At 35.0% G+C, this 15,532-nt stretch overlaps 1 protein-coding gene across 1 annotated transcript in view; it reads left to right on the top strand.

Annotated features, from left to right (window-relative positions):
* The window catches only part of LOC149804702 (dynein axonemal heavy chain 6-like), a 393,112-nt gene that overhangs the window by 65,679 nt on the left and 311,901 nt on the right, over positions 1-15,532 (top strand). Inside the window, exons 16-18 of the mRNA XM_089933221.1 lie at positions 2,334-2,514; positions 8,886-8,986; positions 10,761-10,993. Coding sequence (XP_089789347.1) covers positions 2,334-2,514; positions 8,886-8,986; positions 10,761-10,993 — 515 coding nt within the window. The remainder of the gene's footprint in view (positions 1-2,333; positions 2,515-8,885; positions 8,987-10,760; positions 10,994-15,532) is intronic.

Below are 15,532 nucleotides of genomic sequence, written 5' to 3'. Positions count from 1 at the left end.
GAAGAGAGGTGTTCTGTGACAGACACCTGTACAGCTTTCTTGTCACCCAGTCTGATCTGTGAAGATTAATCCTTTGTGTCGCTTTTCAGTTTCTCCAACATATGGATGATACAGATCTTTCATGTGATGAAATAAATTACATTCTGTGTTTTGCACGTTCTGTTTGGATCATGTATGTTCAATCTTTCACTTGTCGCTCTGCAAGAGAATGTGCTTGTCTCTTTCATATGTTTACAGGTTTTGAACTTTTTATCTCCATAGGAGTTGTCTGGATGGTAGTCAAGGATAAATGGTAACCGATCAACCTTTCCCTTCTCTCTATATTTTAGTAGTTCATTGCAATTTGTTAGTCTAGCCTTTTGTGATGCCTCCAGTATCAGGTCCTTGTCTAGCCATTTGTGATGCCTTCATTTTCAGGTCCTTGTCTAGCCATTTGTGATGCCTTCACTATCAGGTCCTTGTCTAGCCTTTTGTGATGCCTCCACTATCAGGTCCTTGTCTTAGCCTTGGTTTATCAAATGTTCAGAACACTTTTCAGATTTTGTTTGGAACTTTTCATCATTGGAACAGTTAATGTGTATCCTCAGGACCTGTTTATATGGGATGTTCCGAATGCAATGTTTTCAGTGACAACTGGTGTTTATTGGCTGGTTTTGAGTAGATGTCTATATTGAGTTTGTTTTTTACCAGTCTAGTTCTGTCATAGGATGGAAGTTGTTTCCTTTTATATGAAATCATCCAGATTATCTCTTCCATGTTGCCATTCCATTTTTATATCATCAATGAAGCATACCCACTGGTAAGTCGCAATGATACTAAGAGTTGATCTTCCCATAAAATATTAGCAAATGAGGGGGCCATTTTTATACTCGTTGTGGCTCCATTATTTGGAGGTGTATATGTATCTTAAATTAAAAGACAGAAATAAATAATTCAGAAAAAGAATTAAATGATTTAGAGACAAAAGCCAAATGCTACACCTACAATACAAATGGATGAACTCAGTAAGTAAAATACATGACCTGTTTGCTGCTACAGTTATAATTGATGATGAGATCTTTGACCATGTTTCTTTTGGCTTAGTATTTAGGTTTTAATAACTGTATAATCAAACAAAGTAACAAACATTTGGAACCTTTACAATGACTGTAGACTTCACATATCCAGAAAATGCTAGAAACTTGGTAGAAGAAGAGAAAACCTCATTTATCCCAGACATCACATGTTAACACTATAGACAAACAATGATAGCGACAGATCATGTGAGATAATTTCACATTTTCATTATAACATTATTAGTGCTGTGCTGGGTTTTCACAGAAGATGAAGAAACAATATGAATCTCTGAATTATGTATGTGCATTACTGCTCCCATTAAAGAATGGATGATTAGTCATATTTTGGATATACTTGACTTTAGCACTACAGTGGCATTTGGGGACATATACTATAACTGATTTGTATTGTGAACCATACTTAGTTTACTTACATAAAAATTATATTCCCCCATGCTGATTTCTTTAAACCAATGTTGTAAATTTGTTTCTTTATCTCACCTCCTCATTGTTTGTTTTCATTTTACCAAAAAGGGACTCATGGGAGAACAGTCATTGTACTATGTGAGCTACCCTCTATAAATAAATATAAATCTTCCTCGGTGATAATGTTTAGAAAGGATAAAGTAAGGGTCAATAGCCGTGTCAGCCATTGTATTAAAGATAAATAAATTTGGTTGTTTTCATAGACTAACATTTTCATTGCCAACAACTTTGGCTTTTTTTGTCCATCCATTGATTATAATATCACAATTACAGAGTGGCATATTTATTGTATTCACTGTCAATTGCACAGTACATGGTCTGTATCAATCAATGAATGGCTAAAACAGGTTTTTATGAACAGTTATTAGTATTAGTATTAAATGTGGTGACTGTTGCTCTATGTGTCAAAAGTTCAGCATTTTAGAAAGAAAATAGTAATCTAAACTTCTAGCTTTTCAAGTTGAAATAAAAGATATAATGTAATTTCCTAGTTGGTTGCAGTAATGTCATAGTATCATTATAGATTAAAATGATTGTAAGTATACAAGACCAAAAGTTGGTTGAAACTTTAATATGGTCATGCCAGTACCCCCACCCCCTGAATAAACAATCTAAATATTCCTTGTTTGATGGTGGGACTGGAAGTTAAGTGATATGACTTAGAGAAGTTGAAAACACCACATAAATGGTTGATTGTTTGGGCTTGTGAATTCTCAGACATAATTGCTATGCCTTTTCATTAGTGTGTGCAGTACAAGAGGGAATGCATGTGATTTTGTCCTCTCATTCCAGATGAGGAGGAGGTCAGTGAAGATGAGGAGTCTGGGTACAGTGAGGGGGAGTCAGAGTCTTCAGGGGAGGAATTTGAGGATGGAAAGGAGATGACAGGGGAAGAAGATGAGACAAAGGAAACAGATGAGGAGAAAGGGGGAAAAAAGGCTGGCCAAGATACGTATGCTTATGGGGACAAAAAGTAAGCAAAACGTTTGTAATATTTTAATTCATTGAATCATAATAGGAATAACTTGGTTTGTGCTAGGATTTTTTCCATTAATTGTCAAATTTTGCCGTATATGACAATTAGTTGTTTGTCAGGACTAGAAAAGGTTGTATTTTGGAATCTGTCTTTCCTGTTTTTACCGCATTTAACTTTACTCTTCATACATTATGTACCTTTTCTTTAAACATGCCCCTCTCCTCCTGGAGTTGTTTCTTTGTTTAAAACTCATATATATTTGACGTGTATAATAATTTCCATTTTCCAGCAAGCTTTTTGCAAATAAATTAAGTTCTTGACATCCTCAAAACAGCCTAAAAAATATATTGCACTTGCAGTGGGCAGCGATATGCTGTTGGTAACACACAAAGACAGGGATATGCTGTTGGTAACACACAAAGACAGTGATATGCTGTTATAACACACAAAGACAGTGATACGCTCTTGGTAACACACAGAGACAGTGATATGATCTTGGTAACACACAAAGACAGTGATATGCTCTTGGTAACACACAAAGACAGTGATATGCTCTTGGTAACACACAAAGACAGTGATATGCTCTTGGTAACGCACAGAGACAGTAATATGCTCTTGGTAACACACAAAGACAGTGATATGCTCTTGGTAACACACAAAGACAGTGATATGCTCTTGGTAACACACAAAGACAAGCCTCTGAATTTTTAAATGCCATATTTCTTGTTGTACTGAAGATCATTGCTATCTGAAAATTTGGGGCACTTTTGGTGATTAGTAGTGGCAACAAAGAAAACTGGTACACATATTTTCTTTCTTATACAGTTATTTAATCAGTCAGATATTCAAGCTCTACAGCCGAACAATTCATGATAAACCCTGTTGATCATGATTCTGTTGTGATATTATTACACTTTTTGTGACACTGGGCCACACAAAATGTTATTTTTGATAATTTGTGTTCAACATTTTTTATAAAAGTGGATAGTAAAATTCTATACACAGTGTACATTATAAAGTGATCTTGCTGTTAGATTGTTTACTCTGACTCTCATGGACAGCATTATAATGAGGAAGTACTGTAACATTATAAAAAGGGAGTACTGTAAGTGGTTAAGAGTGAATCTGGTGTTAATATCTTCTAATCCAGGCATGTGAAACATTCAGCCTATGTGCTGGATCTGGCACGTGACCTGATTTTATCTGCTGATTTATATAATAGGGTGTGACTTTAAATAAAAATCACTTATCTGGCCTGCACTCAGGAGGAAGTTGCACATGCCTGCTGTAATCCTCAATAACAAAATCTGTATTTCCTACACAGATATACCAAGTCCTTTCAATTTAGCAGCATGTGACTTGCAATCAGAGACAGTAAAAATGACATCAGTTGCATGAGAATTTGAACAAGTCAATCTCTCACTAAAAATTTAATATTAGCTGTGTCAAGTATAGCAGTATTTATTGCAGAAATTAAAAAGTGGGGCCTAGTTGACCCATTATGTTGAAAAGTAGGGTAATTTACAAGAAAAAGCATCGGGTCAGAAATACCTGTACATTTTTCTTATTATTTGAATAGCTAAAACACATCATTATTACAGGTACTTCCATTAAGGATTTACTAATTTTGGCAAAAATAATCACTTTTTTATTATTATGTACTTTGAATTAGATGTTGTTCAACCAGAATACAGCACTGTTTTCTACATTTTCCTTCTCCACTAAAATAACCATGTCCTTAATTCAGGGCATGGTTATTTTAGTTGACAAAGAAACTAGCAAACTGTACCATAGACTGATTAAAAAATGACTGATTCAAGATGTATAACACTGGAAGAGTGAATATTTATGCAGAAATTAATGAATTCCTGACATGAGTGTCTGTGATCATTATCAGCCTATCCTGTCACAAGCCTTACATATTGGAAATCATTTCCTTGAGTAACCATTTGCCTCTAGAATTTATTTCAGACATTTTAAAACCAGTAATATACTGCCTGTTAGTATTGCATAGCTTACCTTTTCCAGGATCGAATTACCCTTACCTATGTAAAAATAATTTATCCCCCATGGATGACCCTTCGTAGAGAATTCTGGAAAGAATCCAGATCAGAACATGAACCCAGTCTGCTCCCAAAGTCACTGGACTGTATTCCTCATCTTTTTATATTGGTTCAATGTAAATGTTCTGTAGAATATTTACCTTGAGCTCATGTCAGACATATGCATTGGGCATATAGCTACATTTTTCCATAATCTGCATGCACACCCCTAAACTCCACTCCTATCTGTTCAGAGATACATCAGATTTGTGTGGGACACTCATTTGGAGCAGAACAACTAGCTCTTCATGGTTTGTGGTCCAGGGAAGAAAGTACCTTCCTCATTAACAATTTGAAAATGAGGGCTTTATTTCTAGCCTTACAGGGATGTGTTGAGAAAATAAGGAGTTGTTGTATGATGGTCTCCTCCAACAGCATGATGGTGGTATGTACCTTAGGAAACAAGGAGACACACCTGCTTGTTCTATATGCAGGTAGGTGTCAACCTCCTGTGTTAAGCAACATTCAGGAGACAGTCTGTTGACGAGAGGTAGGTAGTCCTTACTGAATGGTCTCTGCACTAATCCATAGCAGACTCCCTGTTAAGACTTTGTGGGAGACCATTGGTGGACATGTTTGCGAGAAGACTGAACAAGCTCCTCTTTTACATCTCCCCAGTCCCAGACCAAAGAGCCTGAACAGTGGATGCCTTAAGCCTTAATTAAGATCACTGTTTACTTATTGTTTTTCCATCCTTCAGGATGGTTTTGCAAGTCATGATCTCTACAGTTCATCTCATTTTGATAGCTCTTCTTTGGTTTCAATAAACACGATTCAGTGATCTTCTTGACCAGCTGGTAGACCAGCCCAGGACATCACTTCGGATGAGGGGCCATCTGCTCTCAGCACAGGGGCTGTGTTCTACACAACAGTCAATGGATTCTTGACTTTACACTTGGTTCAACAATCTGTCTGCCAGGACAAGTTTTCAAGCAAATTACCAAGTATGTCCTTCAGACCAGGATATTCTTATGTCCAGGGTCTATCATGCAAACTGGAGAATCTTGTGCAATTGGTACAGTAAGAAAGACAATGATTCTAAATGTTCCTATGTGAGCACAATGGCTCTTTTCCTTCTTTTCTCTTTTAAAAAGAGGCAATGCTCAGTTTCTAGTATTAAGGGCTATAGGGCAGCCATATCCAACATACATGTTTGCTTACCTTATCAGGTATTCCAAGCTACAGGGACTAGTGTCTATTTCCCTTACACTGAGATATAATCACTCAAGCATCGTGTGGTCTTTAACAAGCCCCATTATGTGATAATGGCTGATTCTTCTTGTGAGAACCATACCCGCAAGATAGCTTCTTTCTCTCCTTAGCATCTGCAAGATGAAGAATTGATCTCCTTTAAAGTTCCCCAGTCTTAGTTATATACACCACTCCCTCGATAAATCACGCACATCGGGGTTCAGAAACATCGACCGCACTATAAGTGAGGCACGAGTTATCGAGGGACCTATAAAATAAGCCCAAAACCAATAAAGTGATTGATGACATAACGGAGAAATAAGGGGGGGGGGTAGGCAGATTATACTGTTGAATACTCACTTTATAATCGTTCTGAGATTAACTGTTAATAAATATCTCTTCATAACGGTGTACTTTATTATTTCCTCATAAGACAACATCAATTTCAGGATAAATTACAGTATATTGAGGTGATCATCGAAAACATTATTCCACGTGGTTTCTGTTCACTTAACATGTGTACCACTTCACACATTGTGTACTACGTCACTAATTTTTATGCTGAATTGGATACATTCTAGTTTTATTGTTTGATCCAAATTTGATGTTTTTTTATATACAAAAGATTGACTCTTTTCGAGAAACAGTGTTGATCGAATGATAGATAGATAAATAGATTTGAATGCCATAGAAGTAAAATGGAAAACAAAAAAAAACAAGGGTTAATCAGTACTAACATATTTAATTGGTCTACAAATTCAAAACAACGTAAATTAGAACAAGTTAATACTTGCCATTTGTGCCACGCTTGACAAACATCAATTCACTTTTTGAAAAAATCAGGGTTTTTTGTGTGTGTTACTCCTTGGTTTCTCTGCCGCCGAGCAAAATCCCTCAGATTTCTCAACCGCATGAGCTTTACGTAGTCAACATTTTGGGTCTCCAGCCACCTTATGGCAATGTCAAAATATTTGATTGCTTCCTGTGCAGAGGGGTGGGGGGTGCAACATCTGCTTCTGCATCACTTTCAAAACTTGTGTTACTCCAAGTCTTCTGCTGCAAATTTGTTCGCTATAGAAATAATTATAGTTTCATCTGACATGTATTCGGCTGTGGGGCAATCATTGTCAGCACAAATCCACTCCTCCAGATCATCAAGAGAAACGCCCATCTCAGGACCATGAGTCTGTATGAATTTCTCCCAAACAGCCTCGGCATTAATGACATCAGTTTCACTGAAACATTCAAAGTCACTATCATCGTCGTTGTCTCTGTTACTGTTTTGCTTTACGTCAAAGACAGCTCCAAGACCCTTAATCCAGCACCTGAGGTCTCTTGTAATCGATTTTTGTTTTAATGCAACAAACACATCCCCAAGTTGTTGATCAAAACAAAGCCGGCATGTACATGTAATTAGGTTCTCACAGAAGTACTCACGGGTTTCGATGTGACAGTCGATTGACTTTTTTCATGTTTCAATGAACAGAATATGTTGTGATTATAATGTTTACACTGAAACGGAATTAAAGGATTAGAACGTGACTTTCACACAGGAAGATGTTTAATTGGTGTTTATTTCATTCTCTGTTGCCACCTGTTAGCATTTACCAGAAGTTTTCATTGATTGCTATTTCACCAGACTGTTTATTTACAGTATACTGACAACTATTTATCATAAAAACTTACATAATATATGATATCTTTAAACAGAGGTCTCGCTAGGATTTTAAAACTGGGTCTTTCTGCCTCTGAATTCAATCACTAAATATCAGTACATTTTCTCACTCGGCCGCCAGTCAAAGCCTTTGAACTAGCTGTTGCATCATGTTCTTTTTTCTTTTTTTAATGTACTCTTATAAAATGGCAACAGTACATCAAAGAGTCTTTCAGTCACTGAATTCTGTCATTGTAAATATCAGCACAGTTAACTGATCAACACATTTTCCCACAAAGCAGGTGGCTGAAACAGGACTAGCAAATCTTTGAATTTTCCTGCGCACCTATTACATGCGTATGAAGGACTCCCGCCTCAGTAATTGTCTGCATCCCAGATCAAAAATTGGCATCCAAATACGCGTAATTAAGCGTTTTCGAGATCTCTGAAATTAATTCTTCTTTAAAACTTGCAAATTTCAAAATTTGGATTATATTTTTACGGGCATTAATCACCATTTTCGATGATAAAACGAGCAATGTATCAAGGTTTAATTATCAATTCTTATCGTAATTTTTTCATGTTCAGCATATTTTAAAGATATTTTAAATACATTTTCTCTGGGAAAAAATCGGGAGCCAAGATGGACACCGCGTTATAAGCGGGATTGCGAGTTATCCGGGAGCGAGTTATCGAGGGAGAGGTGTATGTGCAGGGGATGATCAAGACAGAATCTTGTGCCTAGTTAAAGCTTTATGATTTTATTTGGCTGCTTCTAAAGGAAGAAGAAAGGGTAGGAAACATCTTTTCCTTCCGCTGAAGGGTTCTACTGATGTTCTGGCATCCACTAGTTTTTTTGGTGAATTGTACTAATGATCAAAAGTTCCTCACAGATGAGGACATTTTAGTGATAAAGATTAAGCATGAGGTTTGACTTGCTGCTACCTCATGGACCTATCCAATTTAATCTCCATCAGAGAATAGTATGGAGGCCTTGCTTTGATGGTCACACACTACCTTCGCCTCCCCCTACCTTCATTCTTTTGGTGCATCAGAAGGCATATAATCTATCCAGGCCTACAGTCATGGCACAAAAAATGGCCCAAGTGAATACCCTGAAAGCTTAGCTGTACAATAGGGACAGATTATACATTTTAGCCTAAATATTTTCCTCCCTGTATGCTGCTATGGAAATGAATGCAGCACTGTTTTCTCTAAACTTTTCATTTCCCTCGTTTACAGTTTCTGTTGATGATCCAACATGTTCTCCATTGATCAAAATTGGTAAGATATTCCTGTGATATCTAAATCATTCATTGGCAATGACAACACTCAAATCGGTAAGCTTGCAAGATGTCCTATTCAGCCAATATTAACCATAATTATCTTTTATCTTAATTTTCATGAGTCTTTTTTTACAGGGTGAAAGCCACAGGAAAGGCCCAAGTGAAATTATCACCAAATGAAGAAGACTTCAAGATGGGGATCAAGGAAATAGTTGCTGGCTTTGAAAATACTATAGGTATCTGGTTAATGTAATTGTTTTATTACATCTTCTCCCATTGTATTTTTATCCCCATGAGACTGATTTTAATTTCTATATTTGTTTATTGCCTCTCAGGAGAAAGTGCTGTGAGACATGTTAGTGACTTTTCCAGTGACAACTGCAGTGGATGTTTTGCATTAAAGTTTTGAAAGTCATATATCTTGTACATGAGCTGCTTGATTCAAGTCAGTCATTGGGATAATATTACCCATGGTCTAAAGTTAATGCCATGATATGATAGCAGTTTTTTCTTGCCTGTCTTGCCTGCTCAAGCATCATGGTTAGCAGTGTTCAAGTTTTGAAAGTTACATATCTTCACTATTGCTTTATTCAATTGAAATGTTTTGGATAATAATATTATTATACACGTCGAAAGTCTATAATGTGATATGTGAGGACTTCCTCTCTTGTTTGTCTCATTTTAAAGTCTATAATGTGATATGTGATGACTTCCTCTCTTGTTTGTCTCATTTTAAAGTCTATAATGTGATATGTGAGGACTTTCTCTCTTGTTTGTCTCTTTTACATAAGAAGAATAACTTGTTTCTTCATGGTTAAGAATATTAACGGTTGGTGTGACAGTTTATGAGAGTGAAATACGGAGGTTATTCTGACAAGCATTTATTTCTTTATTAGAAGCATAATAGATCGGTCTAGAAGACTTTATGGTATAAATTGATCTACACATCTGCCTTTTTTCAGGCATCTGTCACATAAAACAGCACATTGTAAAGCCAGAATCCAAGTTAAATAACTAATTATAAATTAAGTATTGATTAAATGCTTGATTATTAGAATTTGGTAGCATGCTAAGTTTTTCAGTACCTTCTCCTTTATGTATATTAAATCAAAGTATGATTTTGTGCAGTCATCATGACTGTAAAATTTATGGTTTTTGAAATTTTATGTGCTTACGCACTGAAAAGTCATAAAAATTATTGGTGGCTCAGAAAGTGTCCATTAACTAATTTTGTGTCATTTGAATTCTGATTAAAAATTACGGACATATACATCCTCTTCACAAATTTCAGTTAAAGCTATTTTTAAAGGACAGTTCAGGACTTGTTATTTTTTTTCGTAATATATTGGTTTCCTAGTCATGAATGAGTCTCCAAAAGCTCACCGTATCTCAAAGTGTACTTGAATAACAAGGTGACTTGTCTTTTCACCTGCTAATTAATTTTAAAATCACTTGAATAATGTATTTTTACTAATTAATTCAAAAATCACTTGAATAACTGTGATGACTTGTCTTTCTAACAGGTAATTAACTCTAAAATCACTTGAATAACTATGGTGACTTGTCTTTTCACTGACTAATTCAAAAATCATTTGAATAACTGTGATGACTTGTCTTTCTAACAGGTAATTAACTCTAAAATCATTTGAATAACTATGGTGACTTGTCTTTTCACTGGCTAATTAACTCTATAATCCCAATCCATTGTACAACAATATTTTGCACAGATTGTTGAGTGATGACACTAAATATGAATAAGTGCAAGTAACAAACAAATTTCTTTGAAAAAGTTCACAGTTGCCCAGATGCCCAAAATAGATATGTATGTACAGCCATGATGGCTATTAGGCATGGGACTCAAAAAGCTATACTCTCTCAACAATGATTTGAAGTTCTTGACATAAAAAATAATAATATGGGAATACTTATTTGGGGTTCTTGTGTTTAACAAGGTGTCTTATATGGTGGTAAAGTTTAAAACAGTTTCATTGATGTTTATTATATTTGCAGCCAAATGGGGATCCATGGTTCGGGAACCAAGGCTTGCTGTTTTCTGCTCACCACCAATCCATGACCTGAAATTAAACTTTGATGAGGAGGAAATGGCAGAGAAGCTCGAGTCCCTGGGTCCCTGGCCCGATCTGGACTTCATATTTGGAGATGACCCTGAGTACCAATCTCTTCTGGCAGAACTGAATGCCTACATGACAATGGAGATGGAACTGGTCAAGCAGTATTCCAAAGTAGGTATTAATGCTACATTGCACCCATAATAAACCTTTTTGCACCTGTCTTGTAAATTTATTGAAAAGTGGCAGTGAGCTTGAAGGGTAATCCCATGTGGGCTTGTTGATAGTGAATAGTTCTGATGTGCCCTGTGGTCTTGTTGATGGTGAATAATCCTGATGTGCCTTATGGGATTGGTGATGGTGAAAAATCTGCCCTGTGGTCTTGGTGATGGTGAATAATCCTGATGTGCCCTGTGGTCTTGGTGACAGTGAACAGTCCTGATGTACCCTGTGGTCTTGGTGATGGTGAATAGTTCTGATGTGCCCTGTGGTCTTGGTGATGGTGAATAGTCCTGATGTGCCCTGTGGTCTTGGTGACAGTGAATAGTCCTGATGTACCCTGTGGTCTTGGTGATGGTGAATAGTTCTGCTGTGCCCTGTGGGATTGGTGATGGTGAATAGTCCTAATGTGCTCTGTGGGATTGGTGATGGTGAATAGTCCTGATGTGCCCTGTGGGATTGGTGATGGTGAATAGTCCTGATGCATTCACCCACATTTCATGAGAAGTGACTAGTGGAGAAAGTAACCGTAGTAACTCAGCAGTTAGCATGCGAGACATGTGACTGAAAGGGCATTGGTTCAGATCCTACCATTTGGATCATAATGTGGCAACTACTGTTGAGTATCATTGGGCAAGGTAATTTACTCAAATTGACTCAACACTAAATAACCTTGTGTTGCTGTGCAGTAAATCACCAAACTGGATTATCAACAGAAGTTAAAGTTTTGCAATTAAATAATCTTTCATAATTTGTTAGGAGCTTGGGATGGGTTTGTCATCAAATTTGGCTTTGTTTATTATCATTATTATTATTATTATTGTTATTGTTGTTGTTGTTGTTATCATTGCTGTTCTGGTTGTTTTTACAAAAATAAAAAATAAAAAATTTGGTTCTTTTCACTATTGAATATCTGATCAGAACTGAAGGAATGAATAAGTCAGAAAATTGAGTTAACATTTATGGCTGGATGTGTCTTTATAATGGGACTTTCACCGCTGTCACAGTTACTGTTGATGAGAAGTAACAGTAGCAAGAATAACCAACACCAACAACAATAACAATTTTAGACTTGAATTTATGAATTCATTTAAATTATAATTATAAAATATGAGTTTCAAAATGAAAACAAAATAACTTTTATCCTGGGCAAGAAATTTTCATTAGCATTAAATTCCAAAGGCTTTACTTTTGTCATATCAATGATTCTGTATTTTTTGCAGGTTAATTCATTTGTCAGATTGAAATTCTAAGGCAAAGTAGGAAATTTAGATAAAATTGAAATGAAGAGCATATAAAAATCAATGGAAACAATGGAGAATCAATGCAAATATAATGCAGAATCAGTGCAAACATAATGCATAATCAGTGCAAACATAATGGAGAATCAATGCAAACATAATGCAGTATCAATGCAAACATAATGCAGAATCAATGCAAACATAATGCAGAATCAATGCAAACATAATGCAGTATCAATGCAAACATAATGCAGAATCAATGCAAACATAATGCAGAATCAGTGCAAACATAATGCAGTATCAATGCAAACATAATGCAGTATCAATGCAAACAATGCAGTATCAATGCAAAGACCATGCAGAATCAGTGCAAACATAATGCAGTATGAATGCAAACATAATGCAGTATGAATGCAAACATAATGCAGTATCAATGCAAACATAATGCAGTATGAATGCAAACATAATGCAGTATGAATGCAAACATAATGCACTATCAGTGCAAACAATGCAGTATCAGTGCAAACATAATGCAGTATCAGTGCAAAGATCATGCAGAATCAGTGCAAATATAATGCTGGAATGTGAATTTAGGGATCCTGAAAAGGCTAATTTTACCAGTGAAATGACAATGGAATATAGAGTGAATGAAGTATGAATGCAAACAGAATGTAGAATGTATACAATTGAAATGTGGAATGAACACAAATAAAATGATAAACTACAATTTGAAGAAAACATAAGCACAAATGCAAAATGCAGAAAGATTAATGTTAAAGATAAAGAAACACAATTACATGAATGGATTTGAAAATATATTATTCTCTAGCTGGGGCTGAAATTCCATGGTCAAAAAGCCCTTTCAAATGATAATATTGGATCAGATTCTTTATTCAATACATCCCTTATAAGCTGTTGCATTGTTTTTGTTGAGGCAGATATCAACAACTGTCATTAATGTGATACAATGATTTTTAATAGCTGTATCTTTATCTATGTATTTATTGGAACAAAAAACAAATGTTTGTGGACAAATACTCAACAACTTTATTTCTACATTTATAGCATTCAGTATGTAATGTTTACATTTATATAATTCAGTATGTAATATTTACATTTATAGAATTCAGTATGTAATATTTACATTTATAGTATTCAGTATGCAATATTTACATTTATAGAATTCAGTATGTAATATTTACATTTATAGTATTCAGTATGTAATATTTACATTTATAGAATTCAGTATGTAATATTTACATTTATAGAATTCAGTATGTAATATTTACATTTATAGTATTCAGTATGTAATATTTACATTTATAGAATTCAGTATGTAATATTTACATTTATAGAATTCAGTATGTAATATTTACATTTATAGTATTCAGTATGTAATATTTACATTTATAGAATTCAGTATGTAATATTTACATTTATAGTATTCAGTATGTAATATTTACATTTATAGAATTCAGTATGTAATATTTACATTTATAGTATTCAGTATGTAATATTTACATTTATAGAATTCAGTATGTAATATTTACATTTATAGAATTCAGTATGTAATATTTACATTTATAGTATTCAGTATGTAATATTTGCATTTATAGTATTCAGTATGTAATATTTACATTTATAGTATTCAGTATGTAATATTTACATTTATCATAAAATAAATGCTGTCATTTGCATTTTATGCATTTGCTAATTTATTATGGCACACTTTAAGAAGACAATATATATTAAAGCAGTAGTTCTCTCCCTTTAAAACTCCTTGAAACAGACAACCTGACCCTGTAAGTGCATTTATATTTCATTTTAAATAAATGAAATTGAAATGAACTAATGAATGAAAGCAATATTGCAAAATCAGAATACATTTGTGTGATCATAAATGATCAATGATGAGGTTACAGCTGAAAGCAAATGTGAATTAAGTGTAGTCAGAATACAAATTAAATCTAATCCAAATGAATTTCAAATGCAAATGAAGTGCAAATTAAAATGCACAGCAACATGCAAATTTTGTTAGATTACATATGTCAGGATCTCTACATTGGTATTGGATAGGTAGAGATTGTCTTGACAGTAATGTAAACCAGCTTTATGCTTCAGGGCCATGAGAACTGGGTGGTATGGTCATGGGTTCAGTCATTGCTTTTTGCATCACATGCACACGTCATCCATCCAGGGTGGGCAGTTTCCTCTCACAGCTCTTGTTTCCTCCATCTTAAAGTCTATATCAATCTGAACCATCAAGAGTATATAATGTGTGAAAATACCATACCAGTCTAAGCGATCAGGAGTATATAATGTGCTACAAGACTATACCAGTCTATGTGTGTGTGTGTGTGTAATTAGGATTTTTAACATAGCTTTAACAATTTTTCAGTCATATCACTATGGTGTCTGCAGTGTGGTAGTTTATAGTGATGTTTAGCACTGGTGCATCATGCCACAGACATGTAGCATGATGTCCCACCCAGTCGCATTATCCTGACACCAGGCCAACCAGTCCTAACACTAACCTCTTAATGCTGAGCGCCTAGCGAGGCAGCTGTTAGTACCATTTTTGTAAGTCTTTGGTATGACTCAGTTGGGGTTCGAACCCATGACCTTCTGCTTCTGAGGCAGACACTCTAGCCACTAGGCCACCGGAGCAGTTGCATTACATTTTATAGTAATCATTTGATTTATGTTTTTTAGTAATCAGGCTATAATTATACCCCAATAAAGTAATCATCTGCTTTATGTTTTTTAGTAATCAAATTATACCCCTATAAAGTAATCATTTTCTTTTATGTTTTCTAGCAAACAGGCTATAAATATACCCCAATAAAGTAATCATCTGCTTTATGTTTTGTAGCAACCAGGCTATAATTATACCCTTATAGAGTAAACTTAAAAATTATGTAATATGCAAGGCTCATGAAATAGTGGCTTGCTTGAACACATGCAACTGTGACTAAAACACAAGCTTCTAAAAATAGTTACATAGTTATTAATACAAATATCAAAAACAAATAAGTATATGTTATTTTTTTCACCTCAAATATTAGTTATATCTTTCTACTATACCAATGGTCTGCATAACCTGGTTTAGGAGAGTGCTGTCCTGTTTAGGATGTGACCTACATATAGTAATATTTTACATACAAAACCTTGGCATCATTTATTCCAGTTTTCGTATTTTCAATGCAACAGTGATGTATTATAAAACTGTACCAGTCTGAGCCATCAAGAGTAT

Source organism: Sinohyriopsis cumingii, chromosome 2 (assembly GCF_028554795.1).
Source record: "Sinohyriopsis cumingii isolate HCF-2022 chromosome 2, ASM2855479v2, whole genome shotgun sequence".
In the NCBI taxonomy this organism is placed as follows: Eukaryota; Metazoa; Mollusca; class Bivalvia; order Unionida; family Unionidae; genus Sinohyriopsis; species Sinohyriopsis cumingii.
This window is presented reverse-complemented; position numbering and strand designations above follow the sequence as displayed.